This window comes from Xenopus tropicalis, chromosome 1 (genome assembly GCF_000004195.4).
Source record: "Xenopus tropicalis strain Nigerian chromosome 1, UCB_Xtro_10.0, whole genome shotgun sequence".
NCBI classification, from domain to species: Eukaryota; Metazoa; Chordata; class Amphibia; order Anura; family Pipidae; genus Xenopus; species Xenopus tropicalis.
Window position 1 is genome coordinate 150234561 of NC_030677.2, and position 27203 is coordinate 150261763.

A 27203-nucleotide genomic window follows, 5' to 3' on the forward strand; every position below is an offset into this window, starting at 1 on the left:
GATTGTGTTAAATGAGATATCTAGCAATGCCTTGTAGATACCAACATTCAAACATACATGAAAATGGTTTTCAAATAAACTTTCCATAGTATGGAATATTCTAAGAAAACTAGCCCATGTGAGCATTTTAATTTCTATAGTGAAGGAAGTGTTTGGCTAGATGGTTCTGTTTTCAAGAAAACCAAGGATTGCCCATCATGGCAGGTTAACAGGAATAGATACATTTGAAAGTGCTAATAAATATATTTTGTGGGGCTGCCATATTTGTTTTCACACAGAAATGAGAGATTACTCACTACTTCACCAAAGGCTACCAGTGTCCTTCTATGAATATACAAATTGTCAACATATATTTGACATTAGATATTTTGGGGTGACTTTTTTTCTTATCCAAGGTATTATATATTATATTCCTTTACTTTTGTAAGAGTCTGCACATTTTGGGTAAGGTGTTGGATCTTCTTTAAAGAGAAAATAAACCTTCTCTTGACAGAGCTCAATTAGGTAGCATTATGGTAAAAAAATAAAAAAAATACTATCAAAATAGTACCAGTCCCCCTCCCCCTTAGGTTCACAGTGTAATGCAACGCCTCCCTTGATCTATTTAAAATGATGGATTGTGGGACCCTAAGTCACCCTGTTCTCCATATATGGTGCAACATTGATTCTCTGGAAAGAAGAGGGACTTCAAGTCCCAGAACCCATCACTACATTTTCCCTTTAAGACTATCAAAAAATAAACTCCCTGTCTTCCTATCCTTACACTTTTTAACTTTCAAAGGTCAAGTTCACAATCCTAAAGTATCAGTGTACAGGAATGAAGATGATCAAACCAATAATGATTGGAACAGCTTCCCTCTAGGGACCAAGTCTTCCCCTATCTATATTTTATTCCCTGACACTGAAGTAGTGAAGTGCCTACCAGCTCTCTGAATCAAAAAGAGGTTCTGAGAAATAATATAGAAATGGGAGGTATGGAACTAGATTCCACTGAGGTTTGTTAATTCTCCAGTGAGGCATCTGAAGTGTCTATTTCAACTGCAAAAGAACATATATATATATATATATATATATATTTTTTTTTTTTTTTAACATGCAGATAGAAGCTTATATGGCAGTGCAACTGCTCAGAATGTATCATTCATCATAATAATTTCTTTATACAGTGCCAGAAAGATGTGCATCATGCAAACCAAATTAAATATGGATCCAAACTGTAGCAGATGTTTGATTAACCCTTTAAGAGTGAGCTGCATGCGAGACTGCAGGTTGCTAGGCAACAGTATTCTACCTAGAACAAAGACGAAAACGTAGAATTTACAGCACTGGTACCACACAACTACACCACAAATTATATAATCTACTTCATGAACAGGTTGTATTATGTTGTATCATTTACAGAAACACTGTATGAATGGGGGTACCAGGAGGTACGAAACGCGTAAGGCTCTCTGTATCATTTGTTAAATAAAAGGTTTTTGATTTTACTTTTACCTCTCATGAACAATTGCTATTCATTTTTTTACTATACCGGAGTGCCTGCCTTCGTTCTATATCCGAGATGTATCCATGAATGGGTTATTACTGTGCTTCTTCAACCTAACTTTGTGCCTTCTGCAATAGTGGTAGTGGAAGAAGTGCTAATTAGTGAAAAAGAGTTTTGTTGACTTTTTTGAATGTATCCCAGAAACATTTCTGGGAAGAAGCATAATTTGTTATCTGGTGTCGGCATATTCACTAGCTCTGCAAAGGTGCCAAGTCTCTTAGTACTGTAAATAGAAAATCCAACAATGAATGGGAGGAACAGATGAGCAGGCCAAATCAAATGGCAGGTAGAGAGGTGAACAATCTCCCACTGAGATCATACAGCAGTCTTGCAGTGTGAAATGAAAAATTGTTGCAAAAAATCTGTTGGCTATACGCTTCACATAAATACTTACTTAATGGTTAAACCATGAAATAAAGCAACAGCTTCTCCTTTAAAATATTTTTGTGTGTGCCTCGCCAGTATCTCATCTGTGTTTTAGCACACAGAATTAGACACTCGCCAGTGGCATTCTAAAACAACATAAACAAGAATGCTGATGTAAATTCAGCTGCCTATACAGTTGAATAAAAAGCAATTTTAAAACACCCTAGAAATACAGACTGATATGTATGGCTTCCTGGCAGATGAAGTAATAATTTTAGCAAATTATGTTCTCAACTGTATACAATACTCCTCTAAAGCTGTCTGACCTCAGTGTGTCCAAAGGCAATAACATGCAAGAGCTTTGAACTGAACCTCATTAAAGGAATACTGTTATGGGAAAACAATTTTTTTTTTTACTTCCAAACTGGTTTTGCACAGTACCACAACCTTTGCTTTCAACCCTACTGCCTTTCTAAATTTCAGCCACTACTATTATACTATTACTATTATAGTATACTATTAAACTATACTATTGTACTATTATCTCAGTATTAAAAAGCAATCTTCTCACAGGCAAATCTATTGTATGTAATAACAATTTTACTGAGCTTGATTCCCTTTTAAACTAAGGAAGAGTCTGAAGAACTTAGAAATTCGACATTACTACATTCACAACTTCTACGTTTTTGGCACATGGGGCATCTGCTAACATTTTCTCTAATCTTACACAGGCAAACACTGCAGAGCCAAAATTCTTAGTAATGCTGTATCACAGATACAAGTGATACAAGACAACTGCTTTGTATCTACGCAACTTTTCCCCTAGGAAGAGTTGTAAGGACCAGACATCCTATTTGTGCACTGTCGGTGGCAATCAAAGGTCTGATGCAACCCTTGGCAAATCCCATTCCTGTCTATGAGTACCAAGCCATGACAAGCACTTTGATAATAAAATTGGCCGGTGTACCACTGCCTTTAGGAACCACAGCATGTCTGTCAAGACTATCTATGGAGTGTAAACATTTCCTGCCAATATCCCTTTAATGTTTTTCACTTTAGGCTACAGCCTGATAGTAGATAAATTCAACAGGCCAGAAGATGAAGCTTCATTCTTCCTTTCTTCACTCCTGGTTAGGCTCTGACAGCACCACCAATCTATTATTTTATTGTAGTCACCCAAGGCTGACATTGCTTGGAGGGAGAAGAATGAATGATAGGCCTTAAGCCTTGATCAAAGTGGTGTCAGAGGGAGAAAAAGGCTGAGTGCTTAACAGGTCTCCAAACTATTTCCTAGGGGTTATGCTATCAAAATAACAAGAACAGATTTATTATTATTATTTTACTTACCTGTTGGCTCAATTTTAATTTCATCTCCAGGTTTAAATCTTAAATGTGGTCTATTGAAAAAATGCAAAAGGGCACTCCCTATATACATTTTAGACATGATTATTACATCAGTTCAAAGCAATTTCCTTTTAATTAAGGGAACTCTAGCAAGTCCAAATGAATCATTTAATTAAGTCAAGCATAAGAAATTACATAAAACATTAGCTGTGCAGTGTTTGCCCTCACAAATAGCATCACTGTGAATGCTGTAAGGACTGGCCTTTGGGATGTGTAGCCTGTAGGGCAGGGATCCCCAACCTTTTATACCTGTGAGCTACATTCAAATGGAAAAAGTGTTGGGAAGCAACACAAGCATGAAAAAGTTTTTTGGGGGTTGCAATAAGAGCTATAATTGGCTACTTAATAGCCCATATGTGGACTGGCAACTTACAGAAGGCTCTGTTTCGCATTATAGTTGGTTTTTATGCTACCTCCTTACTAGAAATTAAAAAATAAGCACCTGCTTTGAGGCCACTGGGAGCAACATCCAAGGGGTTGGGGAGCAACATGTTGCTCATGAGTCACTGGTTGGGGATCACTGCTGTAGGGGAAGGAGCATTTCTCACAGCTAAAATATAGAAGATAAAATAACTGCTTTCGGCCTTACTTCATTACTTTAAAACAGTTCTCCATTACATCATTTTTGTTACACTTCTGTTTTATTCTTAAGCACACACTTTGATATGGTACGTGCCAATGTAGGGTAATTTGACTTTGCTCAATTTACAGGCAAGCATCTAAGCACAGCCAGCGTCTATTTGTAACAGTCACTTGCCTGAAATCCCTGAGCTTGTCTACAATTGCCACTGTCCATAACTATAGTAAATGCTTGGATTATTTAGGCCATATTCCATTTTTTTATCCTGCCTTAAAAGCAACTTCCATCACTTTCCCTTGAAGCTTATTCCTGCATTCCTATTCTGCTTCATTCAGTATCCTGAACACTGCGCAGTAGGCCATTAGGTTGTCCTATTTTTCTGATGAGCATTTAGGAAGCATTCCTCTGTGTCAAGACAGTTCATACTCATCTGACATTTCTGGCCAGATCAGCTTTGCATGATTTTATCGCTTTCATATTTATAACTGATACAATGTCCTCCCCATTATATTTCTCCTGCATAAAAGTGATCAGTTGCTAGATTGGGCCTTGTAAAGAGGATGTTTACAGAACTGGATGAATGTGTCCCCTACTATCTAAACATATTGTTAGCACAAAAGAGAAGATCAGCACAGAAACTTTCACATTCATCTAACCTAGAACAACGGAAATGAATAAAGATCTGTGAAAAATATATGTGGCAATGCAGGCAATGTTTTGGCAGATCGTTCTCACATAACTCATTTAACGTTTCAATGTTTTCCTATTTAATTCGAACTTAATATATGCAAAACAGATGGCCATATTGGAGAACATTTCCATAAATGTGAGCCAAACACTTCATCTGCAAATGTAATGATTAAAAGCACCAATGAACACGTTCTACATCATCTTTCTACGAGCGTTTTATCTCTAGCTCACAGCTGAAATTTCCCTCCTTTTCTGGCATCTGTCACAGTATTGTGCTGCTCCCTGCTTCGTACATCTAGCAACTTCTCATGGAAATGCTCTGCTTCTTCCTATTACAAAATCCACCGGCACTTTATACCTTTTAAAAGGATGTAATGATAACTCATATAGGCAATACAAACTAAGACAAATGTATAAATGTCATCCTTTAAAGCAGTTATTGTTAAAAAGAAAGGACACTGAAAAATAAACATCATCAATATATTTCCCAAATAAGCATGGTGTTTTGTTTCCCTCAATGAATGCCAAAGCTGATACATATTTCACACTTGACTCCACTGTATGCAGATAACTAGGTCTTGAACATTTGTCGGCCCAATATAGTGAATTCGTAAATCCAGATTAACCACTCACTGAAATCTATGTGTTGCTCGGATTAGTAAATATCATCAGAGGGAGTTGCAGCCTGTTGTAATTTCTATATGTCTACTATTTCACTCCATATATTCCTTAGACATTGTAAGGATATCTCTGGGAACTGCAACTTTTACTGTAATTTATAACCTATTCTGAGAGCTGAAAAACAGACAGCAAACTCAGATTTGTATCAAGTGAATTCATGCATGATTTAGTCAGATAGGATTTATTATAAGAAGTCTGTTCTACAAAGCCACTCTAGTGTGAAAACCAGAGTCATTTGCTACAGGTCTTTTGGGAATGAAGTGGAAAGTATACCTACTGCAGGAGAAGCATACAAAGGAAACCACAGGTTCTAATCAACAGGGGTCTATCCTTCACTTGTTACTGATCATTTGAGTTCATTTGCCATATTTTAGGCAGTACCTAAGTCCCTGCAAAATACTGATCCAGGTTTAGTTTAGTACATAGAGAATCAATACAAAGAACCATAGGCAGAAATGCTCTATTTAAGCAATTCCTGCCCAAAATCTGCTAGTGACAGGTGGATTCTATTCAAGCAAATGATCAGCTGAACTGCTGAACATCCTATTATTATATTTCATTTATATTGCTTCAGCAAGTTACATTAGTGTGTAAGAAACAGTAATTTAACAAACAAGTGTTACAGAGCATAGTTCAGAGTATAGTTTTCCTTTAAAAACAAAATCATCAGTGCAAAATGAATACACAAATACTGCTTGTATTGCATTTGTAAATAACATTTAATCCAATTAAAAATGTTCATTAAATTGTAACTTAGAATTACATTTTCTTTCCTACATTTTGCTTTATGTTATGAGAGTCCTCCAAGGGTATAATGTTTATAATTGAATACACTCACCAGTATATATGAAGGAGAACCCGTGTGCCCTGCCCTGAGCCTACAGACCTGTTTGACACAGGTGATCTTTGTTGCCTTTTAAGGCTTGAAAGAAAACAATTGTCGATGTGTTTCTGTGTTGAAATATACAAATATGAGGAGGTGGGCAAGACTATGGGCATACAATTAATTAGCATCACTGGTGGTTTATTCTGTCGCTCTATCACAACTGTGAGGCAGGAACCTTGAGGAAAGCATACACCTTAGTAAGCAGCAGGAGAGCTCTGCCAGAACCCTGTCTTCACAACACTTTTGTAGGTGTGGAACATTCTGCCGTGGTCTGTCAGGGAGAACCTAAACACTGTAGTGTGATAGAAATCACAGTACAAGCTAGGGTTAATCAAAAGAAGTCAGGACAGGCTGAGTACTATTAAGGTTAAAAGTCAGGCAGATAAGTCAAAAACCAGGAGATCAGAACTTTAATAAAGTTTAGGCAGGAATTGTAAACAAAGAGCCATCTTGGGCAAAGATTTCTAACAAAAGATTTCTTAAATTTGAAATTTGGCGCCAAAGTGATGTCATTGCACCAAAGGGGTAGGATAGCGCCTCAGTCTCCAGGTACATGTTACACATCCGTGAACACATTCTGAAATTCAAGGAAAGATGGCCATCATTATGTTTTTCTTACTGTACTAATTAGCAACAAAAAGATGTTTTCTTTTAAAATGTATGCACAGGAAAGATATCTAATGCATTGAATACACAACTGAATAACAATTAAAGATCCTAACAGCCACAGGTCTGTCTTATGCCATATTCAGCACGGAAAAATGTATGGGAGGCCATAACCAATTACAAAAAGCTAGTAAGCTGGAAATGCCACCTACAATAACAATTTTAATGTGCACACTGCAATTATCCAGTCTTGTTAACCATAGGAACTATACATTTTATATTCCTCAAGAATTTCTACACAGCAGAGTATGAATTAATAGCTAATAAATGGCAAAAAGGACACATTTTTATAACAGAATGTGCTGATGCAAAACCAATGAATAAGCAGTTTTCTAAATATTTTTCAAACGTGCAAGTAAATGCGGACACTGCGTGGCTTACATTTTGCAGCTAAAGCAAAAAAAATGACCAATAATTGTACAGAACCTTCTAATAACCACTAAAGGAAAAATAAAAGTAAAAGAAAAAAATCCAATGAAACTTGCTGCATTTTTAATACTGGGATGTTCAGCCAACTTGGCATCCAAAGCACTATTAAAATTGGGTGTGTGATATGCCAGAATTTTAGAAAATGGGTAATTATTCAATATCTTCTACAAAGCATACATACAGAATATTTAATACATACATGAAAGACTGGCCTTGGCATTAGGAAAGTATAATACATAAATTAAAGATTTGCCATTACATAAAGAGAATTTTTGAAAATACAGTACCTATTCTGAATGTTTTAATGGGTGAACAGACAGAGTTGTAAGAGTATCACAATGGTATGCAAGAGATTATACTAAATGTGGCCATACACGGCCAGATTTCAGCTATCATTTTGGGTCCTTCAGGCCAATTCAGCAGCTTATCTGTCCATGTATGAGCACCCCAACGGGCCTACCAGAAAATCTGGCCAGATCTCAATCGGGCAGGTTTGATCTGCTGTTGGATCGAGGGATCTCAGCCCTATGGTTCCTATATCTACTGTTTCAATTTGGTCATTTGGCCCTAGGGTCAAACAATCGAATAAACCCGATATCACACACCTAAGGTATGTGTATGGCCACCTTAAGGCTACAGAAAACAGTCATTTAGATACAAGTTATATTACATAATATGTATAATATATTTTTTTTTTTTTAGAACAAATTTTAATTTAAGTAATAATACATCAAATAACCCTAATATGAAATGCATTGTCTCACCAAACTTCAGCACCAGCCAATTTGTATATTTTTTTTTTAATCCTACAAATGATTCCCTATGTGCAACCTGAAAATGATATTTTCTCCTTGTCAGACTAATCCCGAGAGCAGCAAACATTGTCATGTCTTACACAGTAGTAATGGAACATGAAAATTAAGAAAGCATTATTTTATGTCTCTCTTTTGGGCTCCATCCTCTTAGTTTAATCACAGATTTTGCTCTGGAGATTTCACCTAGGGAATATAAAACGCCTGATTCCATTTACACGCTTGCCGGGTAAGAAACAAATGTCATCTTGACATTAATACAATGATTTTTATAAAACACAAGCTGGTGAAATACTGATTAGGGATGTAGCAGAACAACCAATAATATCTACATTTGGAAATACAGAATACATTATTATAGAACAATGCAAAACATTGCATTTCCAGCAATATGAAATTGTTTAAGAAATTATTTTGGCTTCCCATCAATAGCATTAGACATGAACTTCGTTTTTCCGGCGAATACAAAGAATATATAATGAATAATGTACCCCTATTGTAAAAAAAAAACACAGAGGAATTCAATGACCATATAAAGTCACAAGGCTAAAGGGAAAGTGTTTTAACACAGGTCATGGAACACCAAGGTGACTAACACCCTCATATTTACAATAGGGGGTTTATTATTTATTATAATACACATATTTAACACAGAATATTTAGTATACACTGGTTTTAATAAAGGTTTTTATGACATTACACTGTTGTGGTCCTATTTTTTCTACTGTTTAATTGGTGCCTTAATTTGTAACATGTTAAATATACTAGATGCCTCGGTGCTTCTCCTCGATGCTTCTATATGTCTGGATCTAGATTCTAAACATAGAGAGTCACATAGAACAATACAGATACAGGTTTGGGACTTGTTATCCAGAATGCTCAGGACTAGGGTTGCCACCTCTGCCAGTTAAGAAAGCCGGGCAGGGGGCGGGGTGACATCATGGGGGAGGCGGGGCCGAGATGTCACAGGAAGGAGACGGACCATGTCATTGCAGGAGCGGGGCTATTAAGTCTTGCCTGGTTTTCCTAATAAGGGAAATGCCTTGCTACAAAAATGCCTTGCTGCAAACCTAGAAAGATGACTGATCAGATCAGTTTCTGTGTTAATGCCATTGCTTCATGTGCAATTGCTATAAATTTAAAAGGCTAGTGGCAAAATGTATTATACACACGAGGGTTATTAAAGGATTTCTATAGCTGCTGCTTACATAGATAAATAAATAAAAAAAACCTACCCCACTCAGAAGTATTTTAGTGAGCTTCTTTCTCTAACTACAAAATCAATTTCAAACATCTACTGCAACACGACCCTTTGCTTGTGTGACTGCTTTGCAGAAGTGCAGCCATACAGTCACTAATCTTCCCATGGCTCTTTCCCAGCCTCCACTTATTTTCCTGCTGTTTGTATGTCCATGGATATGAAAGACAACCCGGGAGACTGAAAAGCATTTGTGTGGTATCTTCAGTCCAAGAATTCAAATGCCACGTCAGTCAGGCTTCAAGCTCTCCATCGCCATGGGCGTAAAGAAAAGAAAACAAACATATTCATTCACTTAACAGGGTACTATTTTTAAGTCCATAAGGATTTTTCCCTGTTATGTTGTAATGCCGCAAATTCCTTCCCAACTTTCTATTTGTGACATTTAGCAAGACTGTTGGTAAAAAGCGGGAATTTGTACAAGCTCTGTGCCAAGAACTCATAGCTGAGGTTTCTGACAGCTGTTCCGCTGCATTCTATGAGCTTTATGTGTGTAAAACATTGCACTACGCTGCTTTACCCTACTATCCAACTAATTACAAAACTAACTGTGATACCGATATATGGTAATGCATTTAAAGAGGCTGTTCACCTTCAAATTAACTTTTAGTATGATGTTCTAAGACAATTTGCAATTGGCCTTTATTTTTATTATTTGTGGTTTTTTAAATTATTTCACTTTTTGATAAGCAGCTCTCTAGTATGGAAATTCAGCAGCTATTGTGTTGCTAGGGTCCAAGTTACCCTTTTATAGTTTGCTGGATTCTAATAATTGGTTACACATAAAGTAGCACTTAATAAAATGTATCTGTACTCCATTGAAAAGGAATCCACATGCAGCTGGTATAGGGGGAAGGAACATATTTTTTTCTTTTGGGGGGTCCTCACAAAAGGGGTCCCAGTTAGGTGCCACAAGAAGGAATGAAACTTTTTACCTGTTATTAGTCGATTTGCTTCTCATAGTTTTAACATGGCCCCAGCCACAGCATGATCATCGGTAAAGGAGCCAAAGACGACAATAACAAAATCTGTAGAGTGCGGTTTGCGAGCCAAATTCTACATTGCTGGTTAGAGTTATTTTAGAAGATGTTGGTTTTCCTGAGGCTTTCATGTTTGTGTTTGAAACAGGTAAAAACATATACTGATTTTAACTTAAAAACAAATCAAAATATCCAAGATTTCTCTTCTAGACTGCATAGATCTCTTTGTATATTTGAATATTAGTCAACCCTATTCCTTAGTTTATATATAAATGTACCTAATATATTATGTTAAGTTTTCTTTTAACTTTTCCATTTCATTTAAATTTGAAAGCAAGACATTTAAGCAGCTAAAATATAAAAATAATATTACTATTGATGAAATGATCAGAGGGGTGTAAAAAAAGCCCCATGGTTAGTGAGTTACACAGTGCAGACTGACTCACCGTGAAGTTCAGTGGAACATAAAAGGGGAGATGTTAATAAATGGGTCATTCATGAAAGTTCTTTATATCTAATGTAATTCAGATCCTCAGTTTTACCCATCAGATACGGTAAGTTAAATTAAGAGCGACTAAGCACATGCAGTAGTCATGCTAATTTCATTCATCTCTAACAACTGTGTACATGGTCTGTGAATAGAAGGGAGCTAAAAAGGGGTGCGAATATCATGCTGAATTAACTGTTCCTGGCACCAGCTGCAAGGCTTTTCATTCTTCATTCACAAACTTTATATATATATATATAAACATTGTTACATATATTTTCGAGAGGAAACACTACATTGCCTTATAGTACAATACAGCACAGATCAATAATTAATTAGAGTGAATCAATTGTCCTTTAATTGCACAAAAGGAGGTATACATAATTATAAGCGCTATAAAGTTGCTATATTCCCAGGTGGCTTCTTATCTACTTCTTTTATTGGACTCTGCATTCAATTACTAGAAGACCTAATTCAAAACCTGAGTCTCAATAACCCATAAAAAAGGGCATCTTCCTGCCCCCACAAGGCCAGAGATGGTAAATGGGTTGGCAGGGAGAAAGGGTATATACTAAGGGGATTGTTTTTCAGTTTGGTAAGGTTTCTAAATTGGTTTCTAGAATTCTTTCCATTGTTTCTGCCAGTGCATGCTAGGAAATAGTTTGTTAGCTAATAAGCCTACCTGAATTTGTAGAAGGGTCTTCTGTGCTATGGACACTGCAGCTGAAAATGCCTTTTAACGCACACTGGATTTTATGTTTCCAAAGCTACTCTATAATGTGAGCTAAACAGCGTGGATTCAGTGGCATTTGTGGAGAAGCACATGGCAGATCTTTCTTCCACCTTAAAGTCAATGAGAGATTTCAAGGCTCATCGATAAAGCCCTCAAGCCATTAACAGTTATTCAGCTTTCATTTATTTCCAAAATTAGGTGCTCATTGATGGTGACATGGGCAGGATATGAGCTATTGTGCAGGATTTTCATGCGTACAACAATTGATCATTTCTTTCAGTATTTTAAAGAGCAAAAAGAGATATACATATCTGAGAATAAAACAGAAACAAATGTGCTCATGCACGACTGCAACAGGGAATCTGATTCATTGAAGAAGGGCTTCTTTTACACATGAATTCTTTATTCCAGCTTTCAGGGATTAATTACAATGTGAGTCAATACAGGCATAGGTTCAGTGTCAGATACCCTTACTTCAGTTCACGCAGTGATGGCACGGGTCAAAGCAAACGTAATTGGCTAAAGTGGCCATAATGATTTAACACCAGTTTTTCTACTTCCACAGAACAAAGTTTGATCATTACAAAGGTTCTTTATAAATATATTTAGAGTGATCATTATCCCAGAGGCTATATTTTTAGATTAATAGCAGTTTCCCATTTAGATATTTGCAAAAGCAGAACAGTTTGGGATTATATTTCCCCCAGTGGATATTTAAATCTTGCAAAATGTAATTATGTGGTTAATTATTAACTACTGTTTTGCATTGTCATTTTTTTCCCATGGGCTTACAGCTTGGATATTAGAACTCCTCTCATATTTGTGCTGTGTATTTCTAATTACCCATATAGAAAAAGATATATAAGGCTAATGGCATGCCAGTCTGTTTCTCTGACTCCTAAAGGCAGGCAGAGAAAAAGCAAATTTAAGTCAATTTGCTCCCATCCACTCCTTAATGTAACAGCATTGACAAGCACAGTGTCGGTCTGTGTGCATACACATGGAGTGGATTTAAATGCGAAGATTGATACTTGTGCATTTCCGTATCTTCTTTTTGTGCACATTGGCTATCACCATGCCAGAGCACTTTCAGCAGGGAGCGTATGGGAGCGGGCCCTATCTGACTGCTACCATCATATACAGTAGATTATAAGCAATAAATATGGTTCTCAGTGCACGTTTCTTGCACCTTGGCTCCGGGGATAAATGAGCTCTATAGACCCAAGCTGATTTATTCCAAGTGAACTGTACAAACTGATCTGAAACACACTGGTTAATATGTAAGGAAAAACCCGCCACACATAAAAACAAGAACAATGAAAACTTGCAGCCTTGCAGAGAAATTCAGTAAGAAAATAATGAAGTCAATGACAACTGTTCAGCTGCCCATAAATCAAAGTGTTGTGTGTGAATGGCACCTTATAAGCAGGACCAGCAATGCTAACATTTGCTCTACACTAGAGTGTTTGTTACATTTTGTTACTAATAAAAGAGGTTTTATTCACAATGTCTATTTGGTTAACATAACAAATGAAGGTATTTAATAAACTAATTAGCCGTCTATCATTTATGATGTGGCAGGTTGCTCTAAGAAAGACAAGTAAAGGATGTTATGAAAGCTCATCCCTGCTAAATGAGTGCAGCTGACAAAATAAAATGCAAAATAAAAAAAAATGCTTATTATATAGTGAATAAAGTACCCCTATTGTAAAATATAGGAATATTATAAGTAACCAAGGAGTTCCATGGCCTAATAAACTACACAGGTCATGGAACTCGGAGGTGACTTCTAATATCCTCATATTTTACAGCAGGGGGTACTTTATTTATTATAATATAAAAAATATATATAGAAGTTTTAGTGAGTCTTGTGACAGAAATTACATCACTAAGCTCCGATTATAACTGATGACATCACAAAGCACCTTTTATAAGGATATCATTTACAGTTTGGTCCCATAAGGAAATGACCAAACTGTATATTATAATATTTTTTTAAACTTATATAAACGGACTGAGGTAAAGCCTGCATACATATACAGGCTTTATGCCCATACAATGAAGCTCCTATACCAATACAACATCTTAGCACATAGTTAAGGAATCAGCAGATCCAGGAGAGGGTCAGACTCTCTCTCACAGTGCAAAAAGATTTGCATGTTTGGGCCAGCAGTATTCTTTTGGGGCTACTGCTCACAGAATTACCGATTAAATGATAATGATGACTTTCATGGTAGCTAATAAAAGTGATCTAGAAATATTATTTTAAAAAACCTTTATAAAAGAATCCTTTCTATACCATTTCCATAGCAGTGTGAGTACTTTTCATTCCAAGCTCATTGTCTCTTGTTGTCTATCTATAATTTTCCATAGCCAGTTGTAATCTCTCAGTAACACCCACCTTACATTTCAAACTTCAAACTATTTCCAGACATTGTCCATGTACCTATTATCCACATACTTTCTAAAGTATTTTATTTCTTTAGTTTTGATTCCATTGCATTGTATGTGAAGCATAGGTTATAGTTTACAGGAAAAGTAAAGCTCCTCAGCAGAATGGAGTAGGGGTAATGTAGGTGTGGTACACCTACAAATAAAGGTAATAATAATACCACTAAGCAATGTTTTGCGAGAGTCAGCTACTTAAAAATCCTAATTTAGATCTGTATCTTTAGAAGGCCTCTATGCATAAATCTGCTGATAGCGCTTTGAAGCTATATTAAGTTCCATGAAGTGCCAACACTGCTAATTTTGGTAAGGATGCTCCTAATCAGTATTACACTCTGTAAATTCTTATTTGAACTGATTTTAAAATGCTTGTGCCTAATTCCTAATGGGATTCCAGGGGCAATAAGTATTTCCTATCATACAATGTGTAGGTGTATGTGTAAAAATTCTGGGTATGCACTGTATGTTTGCCTGAAACTATGGTGCAAGGCTGTTTTTTTATTAACTCTTTAATTAACATTCAAATATAAGGAAATGACTTTGTCAGCTGGGATGGATTAACGTGCATATTCAACTAAACGGATATCCAAACAATGTTCCACCAGGCACAACAAGCAGACCCTGAATATGCTTACTGCAAATCTCAATCACTTACATGAACAGGCAATGTCACTAAGGGCAGGCCATCAAGAGATAAGGACAATGAAGTAACCCTCTTACCCTTTTAATGCACATAGATGCACATCCCCAAGTTAGGTTCACCAAGCAACACCGGAAGTCTACTGTGCTATTATTATTATTATTATTTTTATTATTATTACTGTGTATATTTGTGGGTTTGTACATGGTGGGGGGTATCCAAAGTTTTTACTTGTGAGTCAGAGTGGCCTCCTTAATACTATGATAAAGCATTTCTGCTCCAGGGGTCACTGACTGGTTTGATGAGCATGAAAACAATGTAAACCATATGCCATGGCTGCCGCAGTAACCAGACCTCAACATGACTGAGCACTTAGGGGATATTGTGAAGCAGCATTTTTCTCCTCCATCAACAAAACATTAACTAATGGTTAACTAAAGTTCTTGTGGGGACAATCTATGGCATGTGAATAATGACATCCCATGTTATTGCAATTTATTGTAATTTATGTGGCATGGCAGCTGTTCTGGACACTCCTGACATCCGGTGGCTCGGGGACTAACACTTCTGATTTGCAGCGCTGGGTTCTAGAGTTAAATCCCAGCCAGGGCACTATCTGCAAGGAGTTTGTATGTTCTCCCCATGTAAAATTTGTATTTTTCAAAATAAATTCCCATAATTCATTAAAAAAAAGCAAATCTCTAAGTGTTTATTTTTAAAGTTACAGGTACTTATGTTGTTTCCCTTCATTACATGTATTGATTTATTATTGGTTGACTACAAGCTATTACCATGTTGTGTGTGTGTCAGGTGTTCATCCCATACAAATAATTTGCTTAGCAAATTATAGTTTGGTGCCTAGGTAGAATGCGACAGGGATTAAAGGCCTGACAAGTTAATGCAACAGAATTGTAATATTCAGTTTGCATCTGTTAACAATGGATCTTTATCTATCTTACCAAAACAAAAATCTTTTTATACTTATGCTACAGTTTAAGGGAATTCCCAGTGCAATTTGTTGATGTATTACTTTGTTCAATATAAGGAGTATATCAATCCCATAAATGATAGGCTGATAGACAGAGAAACAGACAGACAGATTGATTTGCAAGGTTCATGCAAGAAATAGAAATCAAATCCATATTATTATTACACTACAGTGTAGCCAAATGTGTACCAAGGACTGGGCCAAATAAATTGCACACTGGCTGAATACATGGAGAATGGATCAATACTAAGCAATTGACAGAGAAATAAATGGAAACAAAGGAACATTTTCAATTAGTATGAGTTCATTTTGCTGGTGGATAAGATTAACCCCCTTTACAGCAAACAGAGCACTTTGTGTTTAGTGTACATAGAGTAACAACATAATAAGCAATCTAAGGAGTATTTGACTGTTTACAACAGTGATCAGGTTGATCAGGAGTAAAATAGTATGTTAGTAATGTTTGGAAACTAATCAGATTACATATTTACATAAGTTAACTATTCCAATTAGAATGAAAAGTCAGATCATCCACAGTTCAAAAAGCATACATTTATCAGTGAAATAAAATTAAGCTGCACTACCCCCAGGGGTATAGAAACAGCACAGTAGAATATTAAGCATGGTTAGATATAATTCCTTGCTTTATTAGCAGGCATCTTGAAATTTTCTGTCTTACATCTTTGGTTGATTACATGATTACAAGAGAAGAGCGTTACCTTTAAGTGATACTAGCTGTCACTCAGAGTAACTGGCACATGATTATGACATCTGAACAAAAAAATGGTATTCCTGTGGAAAATAATACTGCTTCCAGTGCTGAACAAATAGATATGGTTTTGTTAAATTTCTCTTACACCCTAATCCAGTAATTGTCCGTATAATGCATTAGAATAACAAAAGTAGACAAAATAGACGCACACCATACATGATTGCATCTATTTTGCTGCAAGTTTTCTAAAATCTGGTTTAATATATGCTTTGATGAATAGAAATACATGCAAGAGGACCACAATTATAGGACCCTACACCAATGATCTTTTTGTTATAATTTAAATGAATTCTAAAAAGCCACTTTAAACCAATAAAACGCAAGATTTCTATGCAAAAAACAGCTCCAAGGGAAGGCAGTATATGATGAAACACTTAATGATATCAGATTAGTATTTATGATAAGCAGGTATGTGTGGTTACATGTCAATCAATGCCCAAGACAAAAAGCTAATGGTACTGTAGGATACTCCAGCTTCCTAACAATAAAAGCAGCTCATGTCTTAAAAAAAACAAACTATTGGCCAAGAAACATGTTCTGCTGTTCTGGGATAGCAGTTGTACAGTTTGCTTTGTGTACCAATGTACTGTGCATATGTTATACAACTGTATCTGTATGAACGTACATAGACAAATGAATAAGTGCACATGCAGTATAAACCTTAGAGAGATACTAGGTGATTAAATGTTTATGGAAAATACTGTATCCCCTGAAAACATAATAGGCTAGGCAAACAAAGACAAAGCAATGTATAAATCTGCATGTGTGTGCTTCTTTGTGTATTGCTCATTTATATTTGCATCAAGCTGTTTTTCACTGGGAAATCTGGCAGGCTTGACTTTAGAGCTGATCATACAATAACAGATCCACTTGTCTTGGCGAGGTCACTAAGTAAGTAAGTTGGTCCCCGATATGGCCACCTCAAGGAAAGATATATCATATTGATCTGATCATGTGGCCATCAGGCTACATTGACGCTATACAGGCTGTCGGGACAAGGACCGCATCAATGTGCCAATACACTCTTCTTTCTGACAGGATTTTTAAACTTGTCCAATTAACATCTGGGCATTATTCTGGACTAGATTTCGGTTAGAACAGTCCCGTCTGAGGGCCCATAATGGCCCAACTCTGTCTGTCGGCAGCTTTTATCAGCTTATGTATGGCCATCTTTAGACACAACCAGACAACACCTTATCGCTTATTACAATAAAAACATAAGCATATCTACCGTGTCTATTTAAGATTTTATCAGCTTATCAACTTAAAATTGTCTAATTATATGAACTAAACCTGGCCAGTGTTTCTTTGGTACATTTGCCCATGCCACGGTTAATGAGGCAAACATCATCAGTTGGCAAAGCAATTAAAGTTCTTCATCTTCAGGTGGAATTAACAACAATTTTCTTTGTGGCAATAACTGGATACATTAAACGGTTATCTCATAACTTTACAGTTAAAAAAAAAAAGAAAAAACACAAATGAAATGGAATTCACATTAGTCAGCAGGGTTAAAGCCATGGAGAAAGCACATGTATTATAAAAATGTCCGTTAAGCATGCCAATGACAACAATTATATATATTTAGGAAGGCTTGTGGTCAAAATGAGGTCACTAGAAAGCACACAGCTAATTTCCGAACTCTATATCCAAAAGGGAAATTTAAGAGTTTTAGCTTTCAAGCAAACGTAATATCTGTTTATTGTCAATAACGTTTAATTGGCTGCCCAGGTGTTGAACTGTACTATTTATTTAAGTATTCAGAAGAAGGCTAGACTATGGGGGAGATTTATTAAGACACGAACGCTCCAAGCGTATTTTTGCAGTTTTTTTTCGCACTTGCGCGACTTTTTCATACGCCCGCGCAACTTTTTCCCTATGCTTGCACGACTTTTTCCTATGCTTGCGCAAAAAATTCAGAAAGGTTCTGCTGCTGTTTAAAAACGTTCGGTACAAAAATTTCGTGACTTTCGGATCGCTAATACGATATTATCGTGATTAATACGATTTTTTCGTAAGCATTTTCGTGATATTTGTGATCTTCAGAAATTATCGTATCCAATCCGCATTTTTCCCATTCTGGATTCAAACTCGTGTTTTAAGGAATCGGCCCATATGTTTTACTACATAAAGGCGAATAACATATAAAAATGTATTTAGACCAAAGTTTGAGTATTCTAATGAAAAACAACAAACAAAATAAAAAATGAACTTATCAATATTAGGCTAATGCCACACGAGGCATAGGGCGGATATTTTCGGCAAGCGCAAAAGCAATTGCTGAAAATTCCGCCCTACGCCTCCTACATGTACCTGCATGAAAACGTGAGACTCTGCATTATCTCGCGTTTTCATGCGTATATTGGCTACATGTGCCTGCACCCGAGTGTATCTCATTCATTCAGGTGCAGGCACATGTAGGAGGCATAGGGCGGAATTTTCAGCAAGCGCTTTACGCTTCGTGTGGCATTAGCCTTAGGCTTCAATATGAGGGCCCCATGCTTATGGGATAATAGGCCAGATTCAATTAGATGAGCAAAAATGGCACTTATCCTTGTCTTAAAAGTCTGGGGGATGCATCAATCCTAAGCTTTCTACAATGTATACATATAATTGAGGGCTGTTTCCCTTGGACAAGTTTCCCTTCCATGAGGGTCTAGTTCCAGTGTGCAGCCAAGCAGGCATTAGTGATGGGTGATCTGGAAAAGACTGTCTCTTTCCAGGGCTCTTGAGATTCTCTAAGAATGCCCAGAGCAAAACACAATCATTTGGCATTTTGCAATGTGGTGCACCAGTAGTTCTTCCATTACCTGTGCAGTGATGCAAGTAGTAATGCAAGTAGTGATGCAAGTAGTAATAAACACCAGCCTCACCAATGAACAATGCTACACATGTAGTTCTTTTACTACTGTTGCAGTGAGGCAAGTAGTAATGATAAATATATGAATGATAAATGATATCAAACTCACCTATGCATTATGCATAGACAACACACTGCTATTCTACTTTATTACCAAACAATCAAATTCAATAGGTGATCTAACCCCAGTAAAAAATGGTAATCTGCTATGCATATGAAGGGGTATTCAATAAGATATAGATTTAGCTCAGAAATTATTTTGTCTTATAAACCAATATCATTGTTTAAAGACCATTCAGACGTTGGTAGTTTCTCTAATCTGGACCTTACTGAATGGTTGTTTCAGTATAGCTCTATTTAAACAAGCAATATTTGCAAAGTGCATATATATTAGTGCTTGTGTGATGTCAATATGCCCAGAATACATAGAAAATACATAGAAAATGTATGAATTTTTCTCCATGGTTACGTGTAGCTAGTCTGAGGAAAGGCAATGGAAAATCTGTGTGTTATATATATTTCAGCAAATTTAGCCAGCAATCTTTCAGTAAAAAGCCCTGATTAGAGAAATTCATTAAGTGTTGAGATGTGCCTAAAATCATTACAGCAGATAATCAAAACAGGTAGGGTAAAAAGGTGCCTGAAACCCCCTACTGTGAAAGACAAAAAAAAGCATTCTACAGACGTCAGATGTATTCTACCACAAGGAATGTATGAAGCCTGTAACAGTTTCCCCTGTAGACAATATTACAATAATTAGTTAATAAATTAAAGGATGAGATTTACTCACTTAGCCAAGTTGCCAAGCAACCCAAGAGCCTGGCCAAATCATCCTGATGTGATTGTTAGGCCCTAGGGTCAAAATAAGTGAAGACATGGAGATACAAACCAGAAGCAAACCTATGAGCCACATAGCACATCTTTGGTGCTATGTGGTCTTTTGGTAATGGTATTTTCCGAACAGCAAAATCAATATTTGAATAAGCCCTAGCAGCTGCTAAGGACAAATTGGAATTGGCCAGTGCTAGAAGACTGATTCAGTCAGACTTCTTGAATTCTGTTGTAAGAAACTGCACTGAAAAATGCAAAACTATATAAAAAATAACATATCTGTTAACTAATCATTAAATAACTTGCACATCTTGGTACACAAGTCTTAAAGCAAATTAGAGTTCCATTCCATGAAAAAATGCACCGCAGTGGCAGCCCTTAGCTAGACAAATACCAGCAGGGTATATCGCCCAGTCTGGCCAATCTTCAACCAAATTCACTGGCATCTGCACCAAAGGAGAAAATGTCCAAATAGAGAATTCCGCAGATTCCATTCAGACATGTTGGTAAAACCAACCAGTTGATGATCATATAAGAATGCCAGATAGACTGCTCATCCGTCAGATTTATATGAGAAATTGCTTAAGGAGTGAATATGAACCTATATCATCCTATGTAGCTACTATTTTGCCAGTGACTGATGGACAAATGGGCTTATCTGTCTGTGTACCCAGCTTTATGAGTGAATTCTAAAGGTCAACGGAATTACTTATCTCTAGCAAGGAAGATATCTAGTTAGAGAATGACAGCACTAGTTCCGACATTATGAATTTCTGATACTTACATAAATCATCTCATAAAGTATTAAAGAAAGTTATTTGAGTTTCAAATAAGTTACCTTACCCTGAGGGCAGGTGCTACCTTGAACATGAAATATGTTTAAAGATAATACAGATGTAATAAATCTTATGTGTAAATATCACATTGGTGCTTTAATGCTTTGTCCCGTGAACCTGAGAAATACAGAGCAACCTATATATGTTGGATCCCACTTTCTTTTTTTTTAAGAAAATAAATGTTTTAATTAGCTTTCATATCCACAGCCCAAAGTTATTACAATATAATTATGGCATATTAAACTTGTAGCCTGTAATCAATGTTCTGTGAAGTCATCTTCATGATACACGGGGGGATTTCAGATCTGTTCAAATAAAGTCTGACCTTTGTGAGCATAAAGCAATCAACTTGCCTGCACAGAAAATGTCAGCCACAGAGAACAGAAACAGCTCGATATGAAAGAATCAAATAAAAGGAAAACATTACTCTGTGAATACCTTTTTTTTTATAAACTGGATTAAAGATTTTACATATTCAAGAGGTAGTGAGAGGCAAACATTAACCCTAGAATGGGAAAGGGTTTTTCCCATTATTTTAAATAATAAACACTGAGTCAATTTGAAAGCAGATGATTTCAAAGGACGGGGTAGGGCTGTGGTAAATCCCCATTAAGCATGTCATATCAGTGAGATTATATTCTTAGAAAGAGTAGAAAGAAGGAGTTTACTGCTAAGAAGTGGTAAGTATACCAACACCCTTGAGTGTATAATGGTCCTGTACTTTACTGGTACAAGAACAGATAATAGAAGGGTGTTTTTTCTACTTTTAAAGGTGCTAGAGGCCACCCCAGGTAAATGGACACTTACTGCTGTCTGAGGAAAGGTCCTCTCACGTTGCCTCATGGCAAGAGTGGCCCTGAGACTCTTGTCTATTTTTATATTTTTAAAAATGCATTGTAGCCCCTTAAACTTTATGGGGCACTTTGGCCTTCTACACAGTATCTAAAAGTTTGGGTTCCTTTTCTCAGATTATTTTAAAGACTTTTAGTAGGCCATTGGTCCTAATGGTATAGTGTAACACCTTGCAGCAATCAGTAATAAAGTATATTAAATATATTAAGGATCCACTCAGCACAATCAGCAGTGTTTTAACTGAAAAGTTTAATTCAAGCAGTGGAAGTGCCCATTACATGTTTCGAGCCTAGCCCATTATCAAGTACTTTGGCCTTCTAGCAATAGGCAGGTATACAATATGCATGACAATTAGGCTGTGTTCATGATAGGCCGATGGGGGGAGTCAAGAGCTCAACTTATGGATGTTGGTAAATGTAAGTGGCAATAATCTAATACAAGACTGATGCAAAATGAACCCCCTAATGCCTCTGCGCCTGGAGCAGTGGTAAATGAACCATACAGTTGCTACAGGTTATGCATGCATTTGGAAGAGAAATTATAATTATCTTGACAGCAATGTGAAGCTGCAAAGTTTAAACTGCCATGTACACTGGAAGCAGCTAGAACTTACAATCTGACATGCTTTATTATTAACACTCCATGTTGTTAAATTTTCTTCAATGAAAGCAGATACTGACATCCAGTTAAATGATTAAAGAGAGCATGCCCAGTTTTTTGGATCACATTAATTTCCTTTATCCCTTTATCTACTGCCTGTGTGCAAAACAACAAAGAGACCTGAACAGGGAGCATCTGGTTGCTTCCTGAAGAGTTGCTTGAATGAACAGAGAGTGACAGTGTCAGCTCATGATATGCCTGCAAGCTGGATACTTCCCAGAAAGCAGCACCAAAGAAAAGACAGGTGCAAGCTGCACACAATATACAATATTGCAACAGTTTTTTGCAACATATATCTATCTTCTGCAACATGTATCCCTTTGCTTACTAGCTACATGATTTTAAACTTAATCATGTTTTCTAGCACTGCACTCCCATACCATTTGCCTGTATATGTTGACACTTGAATTTATCCTGCTCTGGTGGGTGTGGGGTTTGTTTACACTGGTTGGCATGGAAAGTTGGCAATGGCATGTGGCCATTATTTGGCGCTATTTTATGTGGTGGGGGTATTTACTGTGGGTGTTGGGATATGGTCTGTTGGTTTGTCCCTAAGGTAGAGCACTGGTCATGCTCAAAACTTTTTCAATAAAAACATTTTTTCTTTTGCATCAAGCCCCTGTGTGTGAGGCACTCTTTCTATTATATTTTTGTTTTTGACCTGCACCAAGGGGCATTTGGACTTGTATAGGGTGTGCTCCTCTCTGTGTACAGGTATGGGATCCGTTATCCAGAAAGATCCGAATTATGGAAAGCCTGTCCCCTATACACTCCATTTTAATAATTCAGATTTCCTTTTTCTCTGTAATAATAAAACAGGACATTGTATTTAATCCCAGCTAAGATATAATTAATCCTTATTGGATGCAAAACAATCCTATTGGGTTTAATTAATGTTTTATTGTTTTTTTAGTAGACTTAAGGTATGGAGATCCAAATTACGGAAAGACACCTTATCCGGAATACCCTTGGTCCTGAGCATTGTGGATAATGGGTCCTATACCTGTACTATTATATATATATATATATATATATATATATAGTATCACTAGGTCCGCACTCCCATTACTCTCTTTACTGCATATCCAATTCAAGGGTGCTGCACATGGTTGTAGCTCATATTCATTCCAATTGACAATGCGCACTCCTCATTCTTTATAGCTCATTTATTGTTGCATTAAAAACATCAACGTTTCGGTCCAGGTCTAGGACCTTTATCAAGATGTTAAATGGTTTAACATCTTGATAAAGGTCCTAGACCTGGACCGAAACGTTGATGTTTTTAATGCAACAATAAATGAACTATAAAGAATGAGGAGTGCGCATTGTCAATTGGAATGTATATATATATATATATGGTTTGTCCCTGAGGAAGAGCACCGTTAGTGCTTGAAACATTGGATCTTTTCAATAAATACTTTTTGTCCCTGTATGTGCAATTATGCAATTAACCAATGCTGTTATACGTGGACTATTCAAATTTGTACACGTATAACAGCATTGGTTAATTGCATAATGGTCAGAGAATGGGGATTGGGCACTTATTTTCACATGTTAGAGTATAATGGTATTTAGATGTGATACACTATTGTTTTTTATCCTTGAGAAAGGTCCTAATGAGGACCGAAACGTCGGTTTTAACAATATATTTTCAATACATTTTTGATAAAGCATTGAAGGGTGTGCTGGCCACAGATGATTATTTTCTATATATATATATATACACACACATACACAGATATAATGTAAAATAATCAGCTACACAGAAAAATTAGGAGAGTATAAGGAACCTTATGTGGTGCGGTTATGGTCACTCTTGGGGGGGTGGAATAAGACCGAGGTTTGAAACATATGTATAGCAGATGGCGATAAGGGGAAAATGTGGGACATTTTTCTTTTTCTATCAATAATTTACAATTTGACTGCAACAAGCATTTAGCCTTCAAAATGTCAGAAGAGGAATACAAAATTATTGCTGATAATAACTGCATGACACAAACTCTGCAACCATGACTGAGATGAGAGATTCATGCACAAGGAAACCATAGCAGATATTTTCTGCACATTCCATCTCACTTCATAAACTCCTTACTCTGGTGAAAGAAAATACAATAACATGATCACAAATTCTGTATCTAAATAGGTGATGGAATGGAAGCTGGAATGTGTAGAGGACTGTGGAAAAAAACATATAAAGAAATATGCTGTTCACCAGACTATGGCATATACAAGCACTGCTGAGTGCTACAAATCAAATGGTGACAAGTGCTGATGTAAAATATATAAAGAGAAATTGCACAAAGTACTTCAGCAATTTATCTTCTAGCATACTTAAACTGTCAAAATGGGCCTCTTACCTCTCTTTCCTTCAGTTTCATGGCAAGAACAAGTTGATGCCTGTGGTTAGTAAGTGCCTCCCGAAAGTTTCCTTTGGAAAAGAATGCAGATCCCAGGTTTCCATAGGCTCGGCATTCTCCCGTCTGGTCACCTGGATCACAGAGATGGAATGAGGTTGTACACCAATGTCATTGACCTAATCCTGTATGTATTAGCTTATATACATACAAACCCATTCTCTCTGTAGTGTAATACAACATTGTTTCTGTACAATACTTATTTTTACCATAATTTGCAGAAACAAACACTAACAAAAAATAGTTAAAACATTTTCATCCCATCAACTTAAGTTTCTACCATCCACATGTAAATTGAATATATTTCCCACCAAACCACTGAAGTGCCAGAACACAATATTGCTTGAGAAATACAAAATATATCAAAATGAGCATCTACACATTAGAATACCATGCTAACACTCATTTTTATAGCTTTATTTCGCATAGTTTGTGAAAGCTATATTCCCATTTACATACAAAGAGGACATAAGTCACGCAAGCCTCACAATAACTCATCCTGCCCAGTGGTTGAACATGCACATGTGTTATATAGTGAATAATGTATGTATGTATGTATAACTTTATTTATAAAGCGCCACAAGGGTACGCAGCGCTGTACAGTCTTACAGAATACAAAATTACACACAGGGAGGACAAGTGATATAATAAATAAATACAATAAATATATATATATATAAGTGCCATGTGGTATGAGACACAGTAGGAAGGAGGTCCCTGCCCCGTAGAGCTTACAATCTGAGTGGTTGGGTGACATACAGGCACAAACTGGAAGGTAAGAGTGCATCAGGTATGGGCATTTGCCCTTAAGCGCAGGACTGGGCAAAATAATGTCTTAGTGCTCCAGAAGGTAACAGGTGAGTTTTTTCTTAAAGAGAGTGGGTGAGTTTTCCCTACGGAGGGATTCAGGGATAGAGTTCCAGAGGTAAGGAGCAGCGAGATAGAAAGGTTTAAGACGAGAGAGCGCAGTGGGTGTGGATGGTGTAAAGAGACGGAGGCTCTGAGAGGAGCGGAGGAGACGACCAGGAACATGTAGGGAGACCAGTGAAGAAATGTAGTGAGGAGCAGAGGAGTGAAGGGCTTTGAATGTTAGCAGAAGGATTTTGTAAGCTATCCTTTGCTTGACAGGCAGCCATGCTAGTGAGCTTAATTGAGGGTGAGCTGGATCCCTCTTAGGAGAGAGCAGGAGGATCCTTGCAGCAGAGTTTAAGATTGATTGCAGGGGAGAGAGGTGGGAGTCTGGGAGGCCGGTTAGTAGGAGATTGCAGTAGTCTAAGCGGGAAAGGATAAGGGCATAGATTAGTGTTTTAGCTGTTGCTTGTGAAAGAAAGGGGCGTATCTTGGCAATATTACGGAGGAAAAAGCGGCAGGTTTTGGCAGTGTTATTAATATGGTTAGAGAAGGAGAGGGACTGGTCAAAGATAACCCCAAGGCAGCGTGCAGAATTTACAGGGTTGATGGTCATGCCATCAATAGTAATGGTGAAAGGAGGAGGAGGGCCAGGTTTGGGCGGGAAGACCATGAGCTCTTTTTTAGCTAGGTTAAGTTTGAGCTGGCGTCGGTCCATCCAGGAGGAGATAGCCAGGAGGCAGTTACCAATCTGGGTTTGGACATCAGCAGTTAGTGCAGGGGGGTCTAAATATATCTGGATGTCATCTGCATATAGGTGGTATTTAAGGCCAAAAGAAGAAATAAGGTCTCCCAAAGAGAGAGTGTACAGGAAAAATATGGAACGCTTCACGAATTTGCGTGTCATCCTTGCGCAGGGGCCATGCTAATCTTCTCTGTATCGTTCCAATTTTAGTATATGTGCTGTAAAATATAAGCATATTATAAGTTACCAAGGAACCATGACCATATAAAAAACACCGGGCTGAAGGCAGAGTGCTTTTAAACAGGTCATGGAACTCTGAGGTGACTTCTAATATCTTCATATTGACGATAGGGGGTACTTTATTTATTATAATACACATGTTTCAAAAGTCATGTGACAGAAAGCACATCATTAAGTACTAATTATAACTGAAGACAGCACTAAAGTGTGGGACATTTGCTATAAAGTAACATCAAGCAAATCATTCTGCAGCCTAGCTAGGCACTGAGATAACCAGCGAGGAAGAATTGCATGGAACACAGCACATCACTTAAATACCCATATAGTGGTAGGCAGTCAGTCTACTGCTGCAATATTTTCGAAGTCACTGCACTGTAGTATTAGCAATCATTGAGTATTCATTATTTGTATTGATTGCAGGCGCAATTCTGCGGCAAAATATGGAAATGTTGGTATTGTTGAGGGGAAAAAAGCTGCTCCTTCAACATATAGGGACAAAAGTATAGCGTTATAGGGTTAAGTAGCAAAAAGATGGCCGCTAGAAATGAAT

The 27203-nt window shown here is 37.0% G+C and overlaps 1 protein-coding gene and 1 non-coding gene across 5 annotated transcripts in view; both read right to left on the reverse strand.

Annotated features, from left to right (window-relative positions):
* The window catches only part of ttc28 (tetratricopeptide repeat domain 28), a 302774-nt gene that overhangs the window by 133482 nt on the left and 142089 nt on the right, over positions 1–27203 (reverse strand). For all 4 annotated transcript variants that reach the window (XR_004219877.1, XM_004910608.4, XM_002932099.5 and 1 more), the window contains one exon: positions 24763–24893. Coding sequence is in view for 3 of the 4 variants with exons in the window: in XM_004910608.4 (XP_004910665.2) it covers positions 24763–24893 (131 nt within the window). In the remaining variant the exon portion in view is untranslated. The remainder of the gene's footprint in view (positions 1–24762; positions 24894–27203) is intronic.
* Positions 26541–26648, reverse strand: LOC116408566. The gene has a single exon (XR_004221048.1). It is a non-coding gene; the product is annotated as a U6 spliceosomal RNA (small nuclear RNA).